General features: G+C 44.1%; 1 protein-coding gene across 9 annotated transcripts in view; it reads right to left on the reverse strand.

Annotated features, from left to right (window-relative positions):
- LOC140741889 (contactin-4-like) overlaps positions 1-23,150 on the reverse strand; it is a 2,152,419-nt gene that overhangs the window by 234,524 nt on the left and 1,894,745 nt on the right. For 8 of the 9 annotated variants that reach the window (XM_073072410.1, XM_073072411.1, XM_073072416.1 and 5 more), the window contains one exon: positions 18,475-18,595. In XM_073072410.1, coding sequence (XP_072928511.1) covers positions 18,475-18,595 — 121 coding nt within the window. The remainder of the gene's footprint in view (positions 1-18,474; positions 18,596-23,150) is intronic. The other variant, XM_073072419.1, reaches the window with a different exon arrangement.

Consider the following 23,150-nt stretch of genomic DNA (forward strand, 5'->3'; position numbering starts at 1 on the left):
GATTGCTCAGGGCATGAAGGGATACGGGGAAAAGGCAAGAGACTGGGGCTGAGAGGAAAAATGGATCAGCCATGAAGAAATGGTGGAGCAGACTTGATGGGTCAAATGGCCTATTTCTGCTCCTATATTTAATAGCCTTATGGTCTTAATTTTCCAAGAACCAATGAAGACTTTTAAGAGAACAAATGCATGTTTCACAAAAGTTGATTTCAATCAGACATCAGTGGAATATATTTAAAAATCAGTCAAATAGATGAATTTAACCATAAATGAAATGGTTACTAAGTGCAAAATGATCAGACTTCCAAACACTGAAATATTCACCAGGAAGCTAACTTTTAAAGCTTATGTCAAGTATACAGATATTACAGTTAGAAAAGGGGAATTTGCACCATTTTACTTATGGTGAAACAATATGAAATCTTTGGGAGCTATCTGGAATGGCTCAGCTAGGATCATAGTGGTTAACAGTATAGTCTCAACAAATCCAAATATTCTCTCACCAGAAAGGAACGGACTGTCCAAATTCATTGCCTACTTTTATAACAGCAGTTTTGGCCTGTGTGACAGCACATGGTGAATGGAGCATAGGTAAATTTATCTGGTTTTGTCACCTTGACTTCTCTAATTAATAGTGATCGGCAGTGCACTGCTTCATAACAAACCAAGTTGCTCTTGCTTTGGATCAAAGAGAGAGTCCACAAACAGTGCTCAAGGAATTAGGGAGAATCTTAGGATATTAATTCCCCAGTATAACAAGTTTACATTTTACATTAAATTCAACAACTCCTTGCTTCCATTTTAATTTCATGAACTGCAAATTTAACTGACACAAGTTGGCAATGTGGGTTTTGAAGAAAATGCAGAAAAGCTTCAGGGCTAATTTAATGAGCAAGGTTATGGCAGGTAATGTGGGTAAATGTGAAATCATTGATTTTTTTAGAGAAAAAAAATTAGAATTTTTTTAATGCTGAGAATTTGAAAGGTGTTGATGTTCAGAGGGAACTGATACAGCAAGTAATGGAGCCCTGGCCTTTATTGCAAGATTTGAGTACAACAACAGAGACATAAAAGGCTCAGGTAAGACTCTATCTGGAATATTCAAGAAAATTCCAAACTAAGAAAGGATATCCAAGTAAGAGTCAAGATTCACTAGATTGATTCCTGGAATGCTGTGTCTGTCATATGATGAAACACAAGAATAGCAGATCAATAATTCAGGGTAGAAATATGGAGAAATTCTATTTTTGGAATTCAGTGGAAAGAGGACTGGATTGAAGGGTTGTTTCTTTTACAATACAGTTCAAAAATATTGCAATACTATGGTTAGGTAGAACTGAAACAAGAGATTTCTCATGTTTTAAAGCTTTTAAAATGTGACAGCATTTGAAAGAACAGCTGGAAACTGGACTATTTATTCATAATCAGATTTAATCTCGATATTCTGGAGCGTGATTGCCTTCATGAAGAGTGACAATATTTTAGGTGAGTTTGAGTTATGAATGTTCTTACCTATTTATTGCAAAACAGACTTGAGTGAAATGTAATTGATTTTCACATTTGAGTTCACTTGTCATTGAAAAGATTTTTCACAAACCCTAGTGGCAACTGACTACAGAAGTAGTGAGCATGTCCGCTGACAAATGGAGAATGAGGGCTGAACTGAATGAAGCCTTCCTTTACCTGGGGTGGCCGTACAAAGTGTTTGTGAATGTAGGTAATACAGGATTTCAGAATTTTACAAGGAAAGGACAAGGGAATGATTTGGTTGATTTAACTAATACAAGTACAAGCTCTGAATTGCCAGTGTCAGATGGGGTAGGATGGTTGAGAATCAAAGTCAATTGGAGTGGAGGCAATAGGATAAGAAGAAGATCAGAGTAGACCTAGGAAGACAACGTGACTGGGATGCGGGGTCAAATTGGAAGGTGGACGGAAGTTTAGAGTGTATAAAATTTTGATGGTCTAGATGGAGAAAATAGGAGCTATTTCCATTAGCAGGGTGATCTAAAACCAGAAGCATTGATTTAAAACCATTGATAGAAGGATTAGAGAGGAGATGAGGATTGGAATGTATTTGCTGACTGCTGATAGACTGTAAGCATCATCTGAGAGGTGGGGTCAGAACATTTCCTATGCCTTCTTTTACCCATGCCCCCCAATCCTGAGCTGCAATGTCTGCAAGTGAGCACTTGTTCACGTTCGACTTATGAACAGTGTGCAAAACCCTGTCATCAAGCCTGGGATTCATCCACCTCATGAGAAGAGGGACCACAGGAATATCAATGAGTTATAGTCTTCAGTCATTAAATTCTCCAAAAATGTCTTGGTTTGAACAGAATTTGATCAGTTTAGGAAGTGTATGATAATGTGTAATAAGACCAATTCATACTTTGTTCTTTATTTTTGATCTGGGAGCTCTGTGTTAAACAATGGGTATCACTAGTGCACATCAGATATCGGGGAAATAAAGCTCGAATGCCAAAGGGCTATGGCTTTTCCAATTTTGTGGTTTCCACAATTATACCTGGCATCCATTACCATTAACATCCATTGTCTTTTAAAAAATTTGTCCAAAAATGCACCTTTAATTCTAGATCACATAATACTGAGAAAAGAATAGTGCTAAGCAATCCAATTTCTAGACACCTTTTTTAATGTCCTTAAATTAAAGGCTTCTGTGAATGCAATGCTTCTATAGCGGTTGGATGAGAATGGAACTGTCTCTTTCTCTAGAGTCTGGTAACTTGTTTACACCAATTCAGTATAATGTATAAAACTGTGTGACTGTGTGGTATATTATTAAAGCACATCTTCTTATTATAATAGAAAATAGAGAGCAGCAAATAGAAAACAGGAAGTCACCACAATTCATTTGTTTGCGATCTTAACTTGTTCTACTGTGCAGTCTAAAAACGTACCCAGCAAAAGTCCCAAGGTTCCTCTTAATAAACAGCAAATCACCATGGCACCATTTTAATTAATGACTGACATGGAAGTTTCCATCACTTTTTCTGAAGGCCATTCAGCCCAGATGTCTCAACAATCTTTCCTACTTTCAACTCGTTTCCCACATACATATTTAATTGTACAGATGCTGGATTTCAATCAAAATATCTACAACTACTTTCCCCTCACAGGTTCTACTTATGACCCTGTTTGACCTATTGAGTCGCTCCAGCAGAATGCTTGTTGCTTCAGATTCCAGCATCTGTAGTCTCTTGTGTCTGCAAATTCAAATTGCCCTATTTCATTTCTGGAACTGCAGCTGAATTTGCAAATCACCTGTCCATTGCCCTGTCAGAGTTAATATTTGAACCAATGTTATTTGGAAAGAGAATTCTTGATAATGACAGGAGAACTTAAGGAGTTGGCAGATTGATATTGAGATCACTTTGGAGAGACAATCAGTAATTGGAGATAATTTATTCACAACTCTATCATTAAGCAAAGTGAGGAGAAACTGCTGTTCAGAACAATTCTTTCAAGGACCACTGCATAGCTGGAGATATCAAAGCAGCTATGAAGCAATTATATTATACAGTATAACTCAGTCAGGGACTAGAAGAACACATTTTACTTGTGAACAGATTTAGCAATTAATGAGTGGTAAGAAAAATTGAGTTATTGGCTGTGGAAATTGTATTTTCTAACATATAGCAATAACTGTCTTTCAATAACTCTTGAGGATTAACTTCCATTAATGACATCAACTTACCTCAGCTGCTATGAACAGCTGACATCTGCTTTCTGCTCGGAAGTACAATTCACCCATACCTATAAGAAATTTCATTCCTTCATACCAGCCTAGTATGATTTGTAACTGTTATGTGGATAATAATGTGTGAGTACAGTGTATGACATCACCATTTCCTTCATCTTTTGGAAAGCCACCTCACACCCTTTGTCCATTGCCACTGATTACCACTCTGTAATGAGTTCAAGGGGTGGAGCACAGTAGCCAAGTTTGGCAGGAATCTGTTATGGTAGTTAACAAATCCTAAAAAAGGATCGCATCTCTGACACATCTTTTAGCCTGAGGGCATCCACCACTGCTTGAATTTTATTCAGCTCACCTGTGTAAACTTGTGCGTTGATGGTGCGACCACAGTGAATAATGCTTGATTTGAAGAATTCACACTTGCGTTGTGCTGTGAGCCCATAATCTTCTAATCTTTTTAACACTGTCTTGAAATTTTGTAGATGTTTCTTGTCATCTTCACCAGAAATAGTGATGTCATCCAGGTAACACTGCGTGCCTGACCAGCCTTGCAGCACCTGGTCCATAGCTTTCTGCCAGAGTGCAGGTGCAGGTGCTATTCCAAAAATAAGCTGAGTATGGTGATAAAGTCCTTTAGAGTGTTTATGGTGAGAAACACTTAGCACTCTTCTTCCATATCCATCTGTAGGTAGGCCACAGCTAAGTGCATTTTCTCAAGTATTTTCCTCTGGAGATGTTTGCAAAGATATCTTCAATCCTGGGCAGAGGATATTTATCTACTTTGAGTACTGTGCTGACGGTGATCTTAAAATCACCACACAGACCGATTCTTCTTGGCTACCCAAACCACTGGCATTGTCCATGGGCTCCGCTCAACAATTTTGGACTCCACGTGATCTAGCTCATGAGCTACTTTATCATGGATGGTATAAAGAACTGAACATGCTTTGTAAAACTTGGGTGTGGCGCTTTCATTTAACACTAACTTACTCAATACGTTTTTTTTCCAATGCCATCCTTAAACACTGCTGTGTCCTCATCCAGTACCTTTCGTAATTCATTTTCAGTTGACTCTATTGCCAGGGATTGGCATGCAAACAGTAAATGGGCCTCCAATCAAGTTGTAGTTGTCTCAGCCAACCATGGATCCACAAGGCTGGCACTCCTGTTTTTTCCCTCATATGTGTCCAGTGTGGTTTGCTCGTTGTTGAAATTCACTGTTACGAATGTCATTCCCACATAAATTATCTTTTCACCAGTATAAGTTCTCAGTTGGATATCTACAGGCTTCATTTCAGTATTTTTGAAATGCTGTTCAAACTGTTTTTGTGGAATGTCTGAAACAGCAGAGCAAGTGTACAATTCCATTTTAATTAACTTGCCATTCACTCCCAGTGTAAGTCATATTACTTGTTTCTGTTTAGTTTTTGCATTGTAAACCTCAAGGATACCCAGTCCTGTGTCACTCTCATCATCATTGGATTTTTCATCAACAACATACTGATTAGTACTCTTTTTGAATCTGAAACTTAACTTTTTATCTTTATCTCTTCCCTGTGCAGTCCATTTACTTTTGTCTGGCTGAAATGCTCCTTTTATGTGTCCTACCTTGTTGCACTTTCTGCAAGTTTCACCTTGAAACCTGCATTGGTCTATTGTGTGTGAGCCCCTGTCACAATAGTAACACAATTTGTTTGACCAAGCAGGTTTCTGTTTTTTTCATGCTAATGTAATTTTTGATTGCAACTCAGTTGTATCTCTGAATGACGCAGTGATTTAACTGCTCCTTTAAATGTGAGTTGTGATTCGGTTAACAGCTATATTTGAATGCTTACTTTGAAGATTCCACAAACTTGCTGCATCATTAAGCCCGCCACTGAACTGGCAATGCTCGGACAATGTCTTCAGTTCAGCCACTAAGCAGAAACAAACTCCCCTTCCTATTTATTCATATGTTTATTTTATTGTCAAAGTATGCATGTACAATACAACATTGATATTTGCCTTCTCCAGAGAGCCATGAAATACAGAAAAGAACATTGGAGCTGCTGGAAGAAAAGGCATTAACTCTCCCCCTGCATAAAAAAAAGAAACAAAACTCACAAACCTCAAAACCCTTTTCCCTTGCAGAGAAGAAGAACAGCGACAATAGCATCAAATCCATGGCCCCTCACTCATAGAAAAGAACAGCGACAATAGCATCAAATCCATGGCCCCTCACTCATAGAAAAGAACAGCGACAATAGCATCAAATCCATGGCCCCTCACTCATAGAAAAGAACAGCGACAATAGCATCAAATCCATGGCCCCCTCACTCATAGAAAAGAACAGCGACAATAGCATCAAATCCATGGCCCCTCACTCATAGAAAAGAACAGCGACAATAGCATCAAATCCATGGCCCCCTCACTCATAGAAAAGAACAGCGACAATAGCATCAAATCCATGGCCCCCTCACTCATAGAAAAGAAGAGAAACAACAGCATTAAAACCCCTGGCCCCCTCTCTCCTACACAAAGAGTAACAGATCACCCACACAGAAAAACAGCAACAAGAAAATCAAATCCCAAATCCCTAACCCCCCTCGCAAAAACTGACAAATTCCCCAGATGCAAATCGGGCACAAGAAAAAAAGCACTGAAAAACTGAAGGAGACCAATAGAAAGTACAGTCCTAAAATCACATAAATCTCAGAATATTGAACACACTTTCTCTTCAGCATTCAAGGAGAGTGGCTGCATGAACTCAGTTCTTCCATGAAGAGTGTTACGTAACCTCGTAACCAGGTAACTTACCAGCAAAGATAGATGGATCAGCTGAGTCGGATGCTACTATTTTCAAACATTTTATTCAAAAAGGGGCACAAACGTATGGTTAGTACAAAACATTCAGATCATATACATCGTCAAAACTCAATCTAAAACACCGGTGTAATAATAATCAATCAGAAATAAGCTCTATAGTTGTCTAGGGGGTAATACTGAGTCCAATTGAAATATAAAGAGTCACTCAGAAGTTTGCAGGCTTTTCCCTTTTGGGAACCGCTGGGGTTTCACGTTGTGGAGAGAGAGAGATGGTTGAGAAAGGATAAGCACTTGCCCGTTGTCTTTACAGAGCAAATCCTTGGAATCAGGGGAGCAGGCTTCCCCGTTGTTAGTTAAAAGCAGTCTTCCGATGGTTCCAGCCACAGATTCAAAAATCGGAATCTAACGCACGTGGCTTCCTTCAAAATGGCTTCTCGCTCCCACGGGAATCGGTATCGTGCTTCCTTGGTGTCTCCTTGGTGCGTCTGAGGGTTGTCCCCCCCTCAGACCCTCCTTTATACTTCTTCACGGGATCGCAGGTGTCAATCAGGTTGCAGGTGATGCGATCTCTCTCTCAACCAGCCCACTTTGCCCGAGGGCTTTTCACGTGGTCTCCATGAGACAATAGTCAATGTCGCCTTTATTCTGCTTCTCGGGAGAACGTGGTCTTCCGCACGTCTCCCTCTCTCTCTCCCATTTCCTGTGTCTATTCAGCACGTCTCTCCCCCTCTTGGGTCAGTTGACCCCCCCTTGACTAGGGCTCTTGCGATTCTCACAAAGGAGGGGGCCGAGGTCATAACAAGAGCGACCACCATACTGGGTCAAACACCACCAACCTGGCTACTGACCATTGTCACCCCCATGGCCTCAGTTGAGAACAATTGCTGTCCCTCTCTGCATTCACCTCAATGCTTCCATCTTCCTCAATGCTTCAAAATAGAGTTGTTCATGACCTGTGCCCTGTCTCTGGTCTTTTCCATGAATCAGTTTTTCAGTTCTTTATGAGTCCTCATCTCTGGTCTTTCCATGAGGCAACTCTCTGGACACAGCAGGGCACTAGATCATTCGATCAAACTCTAAACTGCATGTCACAGCTCTAACAGTTTCCATAACACAATCAAGTGTAAGGGGGTTTCTTCTTTGTGGGGGTTTATTTGTATAAGGGCATTCTTTTGTTACTGTGTATGTTAATCAAAATGGCTTCTTTGTTTTGTTAAAAGTAGGAATGCTTCTTGTTATGATAAGTGCTTTTCTCACAGTTTGGTTTGGGTTAAAATTACTGATAATGAGAATTGTATTCATTTGTTAACCAATTGGGATTAATGTTATTCTCTCTCTTCTGAGTCTGTAAGCTATTGTTGGCAGGCATTTGGGGAGTCGGTGTGAGGGGGTGAGAGAGAGAGCATGCGATGCTGTAAGCTGGGCAATGGAACGGACCCTGAGCGGGGGTCCAAGGCCAGCATTTTTGGCGAGGAGAGGAGATGAAGACAGACGTGCGGGGGGGGGGGGGGGGGGGGTGCTTCTTGGTTGATCATTTCGGGTGGTCCTGAGTTGCGAGTCAAGGAGGTCTGAGGGCATCGAATGGAGGCCAGAAGACTTCGTTATTTGAGCTCCAACAGCTGTGCACAAAGTGGTTTGGACTTTGATAAGTTTGGCACCTTTTTTTAATTTTCTTTTCCTTCATATATACTGTATCGTTATTAATCACTTAGTTCTAGTAATATCTATAAAGTGTAATCATTTAATTGCATATGGTGTACTGTCTGTTATTTGGCGAGGTGTGGACATCACACAACATCCATACAAGCTGGCTACCCAGTTTGGCAAGGCCGAAGGCTGCTCCCCCTAGACAGCAGTGAGCTGAGCGAGCTTAAGGTGTGCCAGGGGACTACATTGTGGGGGCTCATCCGGGATTGTATTCTGTGGAATTTTGTGTGATCGCCCTCTTTAAATTATGCATGCTGTGGGGACGGAAAGCTAGTGTGTCTCGGTGCGGTTGGTTATCACTGCATGTGTGTTGGGTGGGGTGGCTGTTGGTACCTTGGAGGTCATTGTTCGAATTCAGACTAGCGCTGATGAAATGGTGGTGGTACCATGGGTTGCCCATACTGTTAAGAGAGCGAGGAAGGACTGGTGGGTATGTTCCAGCTATGGTGGGCTCCACCCGGTTGTTGGAATAATGTCCAGCCCTAAAGGGGTGGAGGCGTGGGCAGAGCGGACCTCTCAGTTGCTGGGTGAGTGGCAGTGCTTGGCTGAGGGAAAGCAACAGGGATTGGTTGGAAGTTTGAATAGGCGGGCTGGTGACGTTGTTAGAACTGTCTGGTACAATTACCTCGAAGTGACAGCTGCCAGTTCTGGGAAAGTGTGGGAAAATGCATTTGGTTCGACTGGAAGTCAAACGCCGCAGCTGGGAGGCATACCATATCTGTGGCAGGAGATTGGTGGAAAGTTGTCAGGGTATCTTCTTTGGCTAGGGGGGCAGATAAATTGCTTGTGGTGCCAGAGGGATCTGTCAAGGGGATCAGCTCCTTCCTCAGTTGTTCAGTTGATCTGAGAGTTGTCGGGAAAATTAGAGGAGGCCTAGTGGGGGAATGGCTCTGGGGTCTCTGGGGAAGCTCGTTCCCAGCAATGCACCAAGGAACTCCCGAAAGGAACAGACCCTATTCCTGAAGGCTTAGAGGGACCACCCACTCGGGTGTCATTACGGATGGATGGAAGCCACGCTAAAGCCATCCTCGACACTGGGGTGTCAGTCAAGTTGCTGTACAGTTCATTTTACAACCGGTATTTGAAGCATTTACTCTTAATGATATTAAGGGCGCTGGAGATTTGGGGTACCAGTGCCGGTGATTATCCAGACGACAGTTATTGGTCAGTGAAAATGGAGTTCTTAGAGGCCAATGTGGGGGTGCCTGAGGTTCATGAATCGTTAATGCTGATGTGTCTGGACACTGTTGAGACGGGCAGCGTTTCGATTCTGGAGGGGACAAACACCCTGCTGTTGAGGAGGTGCCTGGGGGCCTGCCCGGAGGAGGCGTGTGAGCGCTGTTTGGAGGCATTGTCGAGGCACCCAGAGTTTTGAGCTGCTTGTGCGGACGTGTGTAGCAAAATTGGGCCGGTACCGAATTCAAGCCAGGACCAGTGGTGGTATAGTCTGGAGGAAGTGTCTGAGGGTGAGACCCTCTTAGTGGATGCTCCGAAATACCACGAGGGAGGGGAATTGACCGCTGAAGATACCTCGGTGAGAGAGAGGTCGTGACGACTGGCCCCTAAAGCCATGGAAGATGTAGGCAGCGCGTGCGTGGAGTATAGTGTGCTGAAGAGGCGCACTATCATTGACCAGAATATGGCCCTGAGGGCCGAAGAGGCGATGGCCTGGCTGAGTGGTGCAAAGTGGTTTAAGATGCTGGATCTGAGGAGCAGAGGTTGCCAGATCCCGATCAATGAGGCCAACAAGGAGAAGACAACCGTTACAGGTCCCCTAGGATTCTTCCAGTCTGAAAAGATGCCACAGGGCATATCCGGAGCCCTTGCAACCTTCCCGCAGGGCATGTGAAAGACCTTGGGGGATATGGAGGTGTTTGGAGTTTTGGCGTATGTGGATGATCTCCTGGTATTTGGATCTGCCTCGGAACAATCTGAAGCAAGACTGTTGCAGGAGCGGCTGAGAACTAAAGAGCTAAAGCTTTCTCTGGACACGTGCCAGGTCTGGCAAAGGTTGCAGCTTGTGAGTGACTGTCTCTACGGAATCAAGTTTGAAGTAAAGATGGAGAAACTGAGGAAAGTGATCCGGAACCAGTTGGAAGACTTACAAGTTGGGGAAGACAAAGAAAGTTGTCTGGCTAAGAGTAACAGCAAACCAAGAGCCCGGAGAGGGGAGTGTGCGAAGGTGAAGAAATTGCGGACAGATCTCGGAAGAGGGAAGCAGAAGCTTGAAGGGAACCTGAATATGACCATCGACAGTCCAAATGAAGTGGAAAACGTGGAAGTTGACCTGGAAGAAGTCTTTAGGAAGAAAAGGCTGGAGATAAGCTCAGTGAACACTGAACTGGAGGCTGACCTATCTTTAACTGCTGCTTTTCAGGTCAGGGTGCAAGATGCTAGTGGAGTAACTGCATCCCAAATGGAGATGAACATGAAACCTGAGTCAGCACTGCTGAGACTGTGGCGAGAGTTGGAGAAGCCAGAGAAAAAGCTGACGTCTCGATTGCAGGAGGCTGAAGAGCCAACAGGCGCAGTCCAGGCCAAGTGTTTCAGTTTGGAGAAAATCAAACAGCAGCTACCGATTGCAGAAATGAGGAAGAATACAGATTCAAAGGATGATGTGCTGGATGGTGGTACATGCTGCCTTTTGCTAACTTCCCCTTTGTGGTGAACTACATATACCTGTTTGGACACGCCCCCTGCTGACTGCTCCTGTGGCTCCTCCCACAGACCCCGTTATAAAGGCGATTGAGGCCTGAGCCAGCCCTCAGTCTCCAGGATGTAGTATGGTGGTCAACTACTGCTTGTTCTTTCTTCCAGTCAATAAAAGCCGATATCTCGCCTTCATGTCTCAGAGAGAGTTATTGATGGTGCATCAATTTTATTGACTGGAAGTTTTAAAACATGGAAAGCATTTTACGTCCGGAAAGATTGGATTTGGACCCCCAAGCCCCTGAAGCAGCTCTTGCCTTTGAACTCTGGCTTGCATGCTTCCAATCATACTTGGAGGAGGTTAGTGCAACTGAACCCGCTGTTATGCACCAAATTCTCCTCTCGAGGGCCACCCCAAAAGTTTACTCACTTATCAGAGACCTGTCGACCTACCAAGGGGCACCGGATGCCATCAAAAGACAGTACCTGCGGCCGGTGAACACCGTCTATGCAAGACATCGCTTAGCTACGCGACGACAGCGGCCTGCAGAGTCGAGCGCCGAGTTTCTCTGAGCCCTACAGACACTCGTGCGGACTTGCGACTGCAAAACTCTCACAGCGGAACAGCATGCGGAGCTCCTCGTATGAGACACCTTTGTTACAGGGATCAGGTCAGTGTACGTGCGCCAGCGGCTGCTGGAAAATGCCGATCTTACCTTACGCTCGGCGATCGAGACGGCCGACACGCTGGAGGCTGCTCTGCACAATGCTGATGCTGTCCAGCCGCGCGATCCCCCGCCGGTTCCGTGGACACCTCAGACCCCACAGCCACCGGTTCCCGCAAGCGAATTCACCAACGCCGCTGCCAGTCGTGATTCCACGAACTCCCCGAACCCAACCACAGCTGCTGCCAGTCGCAAGCCCGCGCAGTGTTACTTCTGTGGACTCGAAAAGCACCCCCGAAAACGCTGCCTGGCCCGAGAAGCGACCTGCTCCAGCTGTGGGAAGAAGGGCCATTTCGCCAAGGTCTGTAAGTCTGAACCACGAGCGGGGTCGGGCAGCGCTGTGTGTGAGGCATGGGGGCCGCCATCTTGCCTGCCCGCCTCGTGCGAGGTATGGGGGCCGCCATCTTGCATGCCCGGATGGGGGCGGCCATCTTTGTCAGCGCCAACATGCCCCGCCCCCTACCCACCGGTGCTTACCAGGCACCAAGACGGCAGTTCAACTCTGGCTACCGTAACCCTCAACCAAAGCGCCCCACACCAGCTTGCAAGGTCAATGATGGACATCCTGGTGGAGGGGCACAGGACTAGCTGCCTGTTTGACACGGGCAGCACTGAGAGTTTTATTGACCCGGACACAGTGCAACGCTGCGGACTCGTGACACGGCCAGTAAGCCAGAGGGTCACCTTGGCTTCTGGGTCGCATTCCACAGACATCCAGGTGGGTTGTGTAGCGACATTGGTGGTGCAGGGCACAGAATATCGGAACTTTGCACTACTGGTCATGCCTCAACTGTGCGCGCCTGTGCTATTGGGGCTGGACTTCCAGAGCCACCTCGAAAGTGTGACTATGGCATATGACAGGCCCCTCCCACCACTCACTCTCAGGAATCCTCAGTTTTGTGGGACTTCGCCACATACCCTGCTACGGACCACACACACACACCGACCCACACATCCCACCCAGCACCATGCCAACAGTCACTCTACTGACACCACTTGCAGCCTCTCCACCCTCAAGATCCCTCCCCCACTGCTGTTCGCCAACCTGACCCCCAACTGTAAACCTGTGGCAACTAAAAGCAGGAGGTACAGCGCGGGGGACAGGGCCTTCATTCAGTCAGAGGTGCAGCGGCTGCTCAGGGAGGGGATCATTGAGCCAAGCACAAGCCCTTGGAGGGCCCAGGTGGTTGTTGTTCGGACCGGGCAGAAAAATAGGATGGTCGTGGACTATAGTCAAACCATCAATAGGTTCACGCAGCTTGACGCGTACCCCCTACCCCGCATCGCGGATATGGTCAACCAGATAGCTCAGTACAAGGTGTACTCGACAATAGATCTGAAATCCGCTTATCACCAGCTCCCCATCCGCCCAGAGGACCGCCCCTACACCGCCTTTGAGGCGGGCGGCAGGCTCTATCACTTCCTGCGCATCCCATTTGGTGTCACCAATGGTGTCTCGGTCTTCCAGAGGGAAATGGACTGGATGGTGGACCAGTGCCAACTGAAGGCCACATTTCCCTATCTGGTTAACATCACCATTTGTGGTCATGACTGGCCGGATCACAACACCAACCTCCAATGATTTTTCCAAGTGGCCAAAGCCCTGAACCTTACTTATAGCAGGGATAAGTGTATGTTTGGAATCACCCGACTCGCTATCCTTGGGTATGTCGTGGAAAACGGGGTCATTGGCCCTGATCCCGACCGTATGCACCCCCTGTTAGAACTCCCTCTTCCCACCACTCTCAAAGCCCTCAGACGGTGCCTGGGCTTCTTTTCCTATTACGCCCAATGGGTCCCCCATTATGCAGACAAGGCCCGCCCCTTGGTCAAGTATACCACTTTTCCCCTCTCTGCCGAGGCCTGCGCGGCCTTCAGCTGCATTAAAGGGGACATTGCCAAAGCAACGATGCATGTGGTGGACGAGACCATTCCCTTCCAAGTAGAGAGTGACGCCTCTGATTTCGCGCTTGCTGCTACCCTCAATCAGGCAGGCAGGCAGGCCAGTAGCATTCTTTTCTTGTACCCTTCAAGGCTTTGAAATTCGGCACTCCGCGGTGGAGAAAGAAGCCCAGACCATAGTGGAAGCTATTAGGCACTGGAGGCACTATCTCGCCGGCAAAAGGTTCACCTTGCTGACCGACCAGCGCTCAGTTGCGTTCATGTTCAGCAACCAACAGCGGGGCAAAATCAAAAATGATAAAATTTTGCGGTGGAGAATAGAACTCTCCACCTACAACTATGACATCCTGTACCGGCCTGGAAGGCTCAATGAGCCCCCTGATGTCCTATCCCGGGGAGCGTGTGCCAGCGCACAGCTCGACCAGCTATACGCCCTCCATGCACATCTTTGTCATCCGGGGGTCACCTGATTTTACCATTTCGTGAAAGCCCGGAACCTGCCGTACTCCCTTGAGGACATCAGGACGATGACCAGGGACTGCCAAGTCTGCGCTGAGTGCAAACCGCACTTCTACCATCCTGAAAAGGCGCAACTTATCAAGGCCACCCACCCCTTTGATCGACTGAGTATTGACTTTAAGGGCCCCCTTCCCTCCACCGACCACAATGTCTACTTTCTCAATATTATCGACGAGTACTGGCGGTTCCCCTTTGCCATTCCCTGCCCCGACACCACTACCACATCCGTCATAAAAGCCCTGCGCCAGCTCTTCACTCTGTTCGGATATCCCTGCTATATCCACAGTGATAGAGGGTCCTCCTTTATGAGTGACGAGCTGCACCAGTACCTGCTGGCTAGGGGCATTGCTACTAGTCGGACCACGAGTTATAATCCCCGGGGAAATGGACAGGTGGAGAGGGAGAATGCCACAGTGTGGAAGGCCACACTCTTAGCCCTTAAGTTAAAAGGGTTGCCGGTCTCTCGATGGCAGGAGGTCCTCCCTGAGGCACTCCATTCTATCCGCTCCCTGTTATGTACGTCCACCAATGCCACCCCTCACGAGCGCCTATTCTCTTTTCCCAGGAAGTCTGCCACTGGGACCACCCTACCAGCGTGGCTGATGTCCCCAGGGCCAGTGCTGCTCCGGAAACATGTGAGGAGCAATAAATACTCCCCGCTGGTCAAGATGGTTCACATTCTACATGCGAACCCCCAGTATGCTTACGTGGTCTTACCTGATGGGCGGGAGGACACGGTCTCCGTCCGCGACCTGGCACCCGCAGGAGCAGCAGACCGCTACCCTGAACACTCCACGGTAACTATGAACCCTGTACCCGAGGTGACACCGCGCACACCAAGCCCTACACAGACTCCTCACGACACTCCTATACCGGGCGTCTCGTACGCGTATATACCAGTCGCCTCGCACACGCATGAGGGATCACTGATGCCTAGTGGGCTGACACCTCCAGTTAGGCCGGAACCAGCACAACCACCGTCTCCGGTGCAATCACCACCGGCACCTGTGCAATCACAGCCGGTGCTACGTAGATCGCAGCGACAGATTCGACCACCTGATAGACTTAACCTGTAAATATACTTGTAAGAAACTTCGCCCCATGGGGACTCTCTTTTAAAACAAAGGGGGGGTGAATGTGGTGCACTACATATACCTGTCTGGACACGCCCCCCCCTGCTGACTGCTCCTGTGGCTCCTCCCACAGACCCCGGTATAAAGGCGATTGAGGCCTGAGCCCTGCCCTCAGTCTCCAGGATGTAGTATGGTGGTCAACTACTGCTTGTTCTTTCTTCCAGTCAATAAAAGCCGATATCTCACCTTTACGTCTCAGAGAGAGTTATTAATGGTGCATCACCCTTGAATGAGGGAGAGATCTTTGGCCCTTCTCCCACTGAGTCAGGTGTAGTGGGGCATGAGTGAGAGATTGAGAGAGGAGTTGGCAAGTGGACCCGAGGTATTCCCAGTTGTGTCTGAGCCTGGAGGGTTTAGGTGAGGGGATACGGAGGTCTCGGAGTGTTAGGGAACTCCCAGATAAGTTGACCTATGTAGCACATGAGGAACAGGGCGTGAGATTTACTGGGTGGGGAACAATGTCACTGTTTGTGCCTGAGTTAGGGTGTGTGTTGGCAGGAAGGGTGGCAAGTTATTTAGTAGTCATGAGGACATGACTGAATTTGGTGGGGGGAGAGTGTAGGGGGTTTCTTCTTTGTGGGGGTTTTTTGTGTAAGGGGATTCTTTTGTTCCTGCGTATGTTAATCAAAATGGCTTCTTCGTTTTGTTAAAAGTAGGAATGCTTCTTTGTTATGATAAGTGCTTTCTCTCGCAGTTTTGTTTGGGTTAAAATTACTGATAATGAGAATTGTATTCATTTGTTAACCAATTGGGACTAATGTTATTCTCTCTCTTCTGAGTCTGTAAGATATTGTTGGAGGGTTTTTGGGGAGTCGGCACGAGGGGGTGAGAGAGAGAGGGCGCGGTGCTGTAAGCTGGGCAACAGAACAGACCCCAAGCAGAGCTCTGAGGCCAGGATTTTTGGCGAGGAGAGGAGATGAAGACAGACGTGTGGGTTGATCACTTCAGGTGGTCCTGAGCTGTGAGTCGAGGAGGTCTGAGGGGATCGAATGGTGGCCAGAAGACTTCGTTATTTGAGCTCCAACAGCTGTGCACAAAGTGGTTTGGACTTTGATAAGTTTGGCGCCTTTTCTTTATTTTCTTTTCCTTCATATATACTGTATCGTTATTAATCACATAGTTCTAGTAATATCTATAAAGTGTAATCATTTAATTGCATATGGTGTACTGTCTGTTATTTGGTGAGGTGTGGACATCACACAACATCCACACAAGCTGGCTACCCAGTTTGACGGGGCCGAAGGTTGCTCCCCCATAGACGGCAGCGAGCTGAGTGAGCCTAAGGCATGCTGGGGGCTACAGAAACAACAAGCAGAAGATGTAGAGAAAGTGAAATAATTGAAAAGACTGGCTATCTGCAAGATGTTGTCTGAGGAATCGTTGTTTGCTCTACCATCTTGACTAGAAGTTCATTCTGCTTATGAAACCTAAAGCTTTCTGCAATCAACAATGGTTTTGGTTCAAAATGTTCCTACATTACTTACATGATATAAGCACAGATCATTTTGGCTGGTTTGGTTGGAGCAGTTAAACTCCAAAGCAAACTGTATTCTTTTCCAGCTAATGTACTCGGTAACACTGGCACTTGCCACTTGCTTTTCATTGGCTATTTCATTTCCTTCAAAATGCTGCTCAATTCATTAAGTATACATCAACCAGTTATCCATTGTGCAATCAAATACACCTGTCTTTCCAATGTAGCCAGTCATTTCTGTCCTTTTTATTATTTATATTATTATCACCTGTACTCACTGTTTATGAACCCATGAATTTTATCTGTTTTCTGCCTTTTTAACTTGACCATCCCTCTCCCTCTCCCCTTCTGGAGAAATGTACTGCATTTCTTTTAAACTTGAACATCCCTCTCCCCTTTCAGAAGAAAAATATGTGCTGTGCTTCTACAAATTGATAGTCACCTTGGGTTCATTTTAAAACATACTGTCATCACTGTTATGTTTTGTAACTCCAGAAATTTGTTGAATGAAAATGATGGGAGCAGGGGATACACATGTCAGCTTTGTTTTACTTTAGTAAGGCATGCACTTATGACGTGGTGGCATAATGACATATGCTGTTCACATACTTTTACATATAACCCATAATGAATTATGTGAACTACAAAGAAAGCTTAATCAAACAATATACAATTTTACTCAAATATTTCTGAAATATTAAAAGCACTATTCTGTCTACACAATTAAAGGAAGGTATGCCAAATAAGTTCTATCATGTTCACAAATTCTGTTTGATCTTTGAATTATAAAATAATACTGGGGTCTTACTTTCACTAAGTATAATTTCACTTCATAATGGCGGATTTTTCAAAGTAATTACATTTTTTACATTTTGTACCTTTCATTCTCGGATTCCAATAACAAATATATAGAAGCTTTCAACATAATAGTACCATTTCCATGCAAAAAAGTATTTTTCCCTCCATTGTATCTCCTGGACTTATTAGTGGTAAGTATAACTTATTCGATTGGATAGATTGTCACTGGACTAAGCCGTATGGTTGCTTTTGTGTATTTGTTGAGTGTGTCACTGTGGTTATAATATATATGTAGTATATTCCCTATATGCACTTCAAACATAAGACAATCTACAAGATCTTTATTACTCAAGGTCTTTTACCCAAGACCTTAAGTAATAAATCAAGACCTACATTTACTAGTGATATCTGATCCTTCAGTTTTGTGAATATACTTTTAGATAATTAAATAAAGCCATTCATCCAGACCCTTAACTGGCACAAGAGAAAGGAGGTTAGTAAAAAAACACATGGATTTTCACAAGCATGTTTTGAATTTTACCTAAAAATTTCCATTAAGAGTAACACCAAGAAGCACTGAGTTTACTTTCCCAGTGTTCTTAACCAAACAACATGTTCAAAAATTGCAAAAATACATTCTTAAAGTCACAGAATCACAGGTATAAAATAAAGAAAAAGGTTCTCCAGATTATCAAGTACCCATTAACATTAACTACAGTATTTAAAAACATAATCATGCGTATTATTCAGAGAATACAATTTTCTTTGGTTCATACATGTTTCATCCATGTTACCATGCCACAATTTTGCATTCTTCGCACCCATAATAAATAAAATAGATCACTGCATCAGAATAAACAAATATGGACTCCAAATAAAAGGATTACATATTGTGAAGTGCTAAAACATATCAGAACACATATAGTTAATATATTTAGAAATGTATATAGAACCAGCAGCAGCATTTTAAGGAAAGTATTTCAGCCACTTAATAAGATTATAAATCAGTGAGTAAACTTCATTTGAAGTTGGGATACTTGCCTCTGACAATCAGGTCAGCTGCAGCTGACGCACTGTCCACAGCAGTTTGGACCATACAAACAAATCTACCGGCATGTTTAAGCTGAATGTTTCTGATCATCAAATCACCAGAGGATCCCTGCTGAAAGAAAAAAGACTAAAGCTTAGAAATGGGGAAAATGAACTAAATTTTGTACAAATATTATGTAAGGTTAAATTAATTTCACGTTTTATTCCTTGGTTTCCTTTGAACTGCAGAGTAGTTGCCTACTTTAAGATGAAGTTTACATTGTGAAATTAAAATTGACCCCATAATGCCTGGGATATATGACCAGATATCATAAACTGGCATCCATGCTGTTTTGGTTAGGCCAGGCGATAAGTCTGCAGCAGAATAATTCAGACTTGCATGACAACCACTGACAATGTGCATAGCTAGTACAGACTAACCAGTTTACTCCAGGCCAGCACAGCATTACATCTTTCAGAATTTCCTTAAATCAATGCACTAAACAGTGAGATGGAAGAACTCCAAACTAACCAACTACTCTGGATTTCATCCACAGAGCTGAACTGAGTAAAATGTGAACATGCCACTCAGTTGGTGGCCTGTGACTGTAGCATTAAAAATATACAATTGTGACCACCCAAGTTCAGGGATTTTAACAGCATATCGTCTTTTGTTAATGTTCCTACAATTTTCATTTACATTAAGTGTTGATGTCTATAATAAAATTGATGCAATTAAATGGACGTGTGAGTGATAATCGATTTCTATCCTGTTATTATTGTTGGTTTCAGTTTTGCCCACAGTCAAAATATTTGTAAGAGCAACAAGAAACATCCCCCCAGTGAATAAGCATTGTAATGGATTTGCTAATTATAGCGGAGGTTTGCTAATTCTAATACTTGTGCAGTTTGAAAAATAAACAAAATTTGACCTTTCATATTCAGGAGTAAGTACCTATTATGAGAAATGATTTAGGGTTGAAAATTATTGCAGGATTATAGAAGGAATGCAGGAGATTGACTTCATCCATAACTTTAACCCAGATGTTAGCACTTTTCAATCAATTTAATTGTTTATTATCAGATAACAATTGACAACTTTACAATTCTGAGAGGTCATTCATAATGAGATGCAACTCTTGAATATTTTACAATTGAATACTTAGAAGAAGTGAAATTATTGCCAAGAAATTTGATCTACATCAGTGGTGTTAGATCACAATAGCTGTTCCTGAATCACTGAGTGTGTGCCTGCAGGCTTCTGTACCTCCTACCTGTTCATAACAGTGAGGAAAGGGCAGGCACTTGGTGCTGGAGGTCCTTTAATAATGGACACTGCCTTTCTGAGACACCACTCCTTGAAGATGTCCTGGGTACTTTGCAAGCTGGTACCCAAGATGGAGCTGACTAAATTTACAGCTCTCTGCAGTTTCTTTCAGTCCTGTGCAGTAGCCCCCCCACAATACCAGACAGTGATGCAGCCTGTCAGAATGCTCTCCACGGTACAACTATAGAAGTTTTTGAGCGTATTTGTTGACAGCCCAAATCTCTTCAAACTCCTAATGAAGTGTAGCTGCTGACTTACCTTCTTTATAACTGCATAGATATGTTGGGACCAGGTTAGATTGTCAGAGATCTTGACAGCAAGGAATTTGAAACTGCTCACTCTCTCCACTTCTGATCCCTCTATGAGGATTGGTATGGGTTCCTTTGTCTTACCCTTCCTGAAGGCCACAATTAGCTCTTTCATCTTACTGACGTGAATGCTAGGTTATTGCTGCGACACCACTCCACTAGTTGGGATATCTCACTCCTGTATTCCCTCTCGTCACCACCTGGGATTCTACCAACAATGGTTGTATTGTCAGCAAATTTATAGATGGTATTTGAGCTATGCCTAGCCACACAGTCATGTGTATATAGGAAGTTGAGCAGTGGACTAGGCACACACCCGAGGTATACCAGTGTTAATCGTCAGCAAGGAGGAGATGTTATCACCAAACTGCACAGATTGTGGTTTTCTGGTTAGGAAGTTGAGAATCCAGTTGCAGCGGGAGGTAGAGAGGCTCTAGACCTAGTCCTGTGCAATGAGACGGGTAAGAATAACGATCTTGTAGACAGGGATCCTCTTGGAAAGTGTGATCATTGAATTTCACATACAGACGGAGGATGAAATTGTTAGACCTGAAACTAGTGTATTATGCTTGAACAAGGGAGACTACAATGGAATGAGGGAGGAGTTGGCTAATGTGGATTGGGAGCACAGGCTTTTGGGAGGACAGTTGAGGAACAGTGGAATACTTTCAAAGAGATTTTTCACACTGCTCAACAGAAGTATATTTCAGTCAAAAGTAAGGACAGTAAGTGTGGGGAGAGCCAGCCTTGGATAACTAAGGAAATAAAAGAGAGTATCAAGTTTAAAGCTCATGTGTACAAAGTCGCAAAGAGTAGTGGGAGACTGGAGGATTGGGAAAACTTTAAAAAGCAACAAGGAACAACTGAACAAGAAATAAGGAAAGGGAAGACAGAGTATGAAAGTAAATTAGTACAACATATAAAAACAGATAGCAAAAGCTTTTATAAATATACTGTATAAAGCAGAAGAGGGTGATTAAAGTCAACATAGGTCCCTTGGAAGGCGCGAAGGGGAAATGGATATTGGGTGATAAGGAAATGGCTGAGGCTTTGAATGATTACTTTGTGTCAGTCTTCACAGTGGAGGACACGTCTAATATGTCAAAGAATGATGTTATGGATGAAATGGGAGGTGAGGACCTCGATAAAATCACTGTCACTAAAGAGGTAGTGATGAGCAAACTAGAGGGCCTGAAGGTAGATAAGTCCCCTGGTCCTGATGGGATGCATCCCAGGGCACTGAAGGAATTGGTGGAGGTTATAGTAGATGCATTGGTAATCATTTATCTGAATTCACTAGACTTTGGGCAGATCCTGGCAGATTGGAAGACAGCAAATGTCATGCCACTTTTTAAAAAAGGATGTAGGCAAAAGACAGGCAACTATAGGCCAATTAGCTTAACATCTGTAGTCGGGAAAATGCTTGAAGCTGTCATTAAGGAAGAGATAGCGAAACATTTAGAAAGGAGTGGTTCCATTAGACAGATGCAGCATGGATTCAGAAAGGGCAGGTCCTGTTTGACAAACTTACTGGAGTTCTTTGAGGACATAATGAGTGCAGTGGGCAGGTGGATGTCATATACTTGGATTTTCAGAAGGCGTTCCATAAGGTGCCGCACAAGAGACTTATAAATAAGATACGGATGCTTGGAGTCAGAGGAAGTGTACTAGCATGGATAGTAGATTGGTTAACCAATAGAAGGCAGAGAATTGGTATAAATGGGTGTTTCTCCAGTTGGCAGTCAGTGGTGAAGGTCTGGCAGATGGAATACAACGTTGTTAAAAGCGAGATCATCCACTTTGGAAGGAATAATAGAAGAGCAGATTATTATTTGAATGGTGAAAGATTGCAGCATGCTGTTGTGCAGGGGAACTTGGGAGTGCTTGTTAATGAATCACAAAAGTTTGCTTGCAGGTACAACGTGTTACCAAGAAGGCAAACGGAATATTGGCCTTCATTGCTAGAGGGATTGAATTCAAGAGCAGGGAGGTCATTCTGCAACTGTACAGGGTACTGGTGAGGCCGCACCTGACATACTGTGTGCAGTTCTGGTTTCCATACTTGAGGAAGGATATACTGGTTTTGGAGGCAGTGCAGAGGAGGTTCAGCAGGTGGATTCCAGGGATGAAGGGGTTAACCTATGAGGAGAAATTGAGTTGCCTGCGACTATACTCTCTGGAGTTCAGAAGAAAGAGAGGGGATCTTATAGAAACATACAAAATCAGTACCCCGAAATAACAAACAGTACACAATATGCAATTAAGCAATTAAGCTTTATAATTCTTACTTTGACTATATGGTTAGTAAAGAAAACAAAAAAAAAGTAAAAGGGCCCATTCTCATGAAACAGTCTATTGTGCAATGTTGGAGCTCACCGATAAGCCGTTCATCCACCATCAACCTCCTTTGATCATCGCTGCCCTTCGGACCCTTGCTCCAAGACCACTCTGTCCGGCAGTCTACCAACTCTCTCAATTTGCATCTTCCCTCCTCATCTCTCCCCAGCAAAAAAGAAACCACGAAACTCTCTCTTCCAGACTCACAAGAAAGAACAACAGTCCTCTCATTGGATAGCTCCCAGCACTCCAAACCTCATTATCTCTAGTCATAACCCAAACATTGCTGCTACAGAGAAAGCGTTACATCAGCAGTGAAACCTGCTTACAGCATGCTACACTAGGAATCATACTGATAATCAAAACTATTTGTCAGCATGGGTTGTCAACTCAAAATGATTGAGATAAATATATTATGTTTAAATTTATTCTTTTTAACAGAGAAACAGTAAATTAATTAATTTAATTTAATTCAAACAATGAGGCTAGGCAATGAAAGCTAAGAAAAGTCAATCTAACTGGAGCATCAAGACCCTTGACTTTACTACTGATATTTATGGTGATAGATCCTGTTTCCTGTAAGTATGATGTGAGAATGAAATGTGTTTTGCGAGGTCACTGTTACATAAGCTACCACCAGGAAGAATTGAATTAATTAAAAATACTCGCACTTATATAGCAACATTTCAAATATTTCTAAAGTACTCTTAGCCTAG

The sequence above is a fragment of the Hemitrygon akajei genome, chromosome 19 (genome assembly GCF_048418815.1).
Source record: "Hemitrygon akajei chromosome 19, sHemAka1.3, whole genome shotgun sequence".
Lineage (NCBI taxonomy): Eukaryota > Metazoa > Chordata > Chondrichthyes > Myliobatiformes > Dasyatidae > Hemitrygon > Hemitrygon akajei.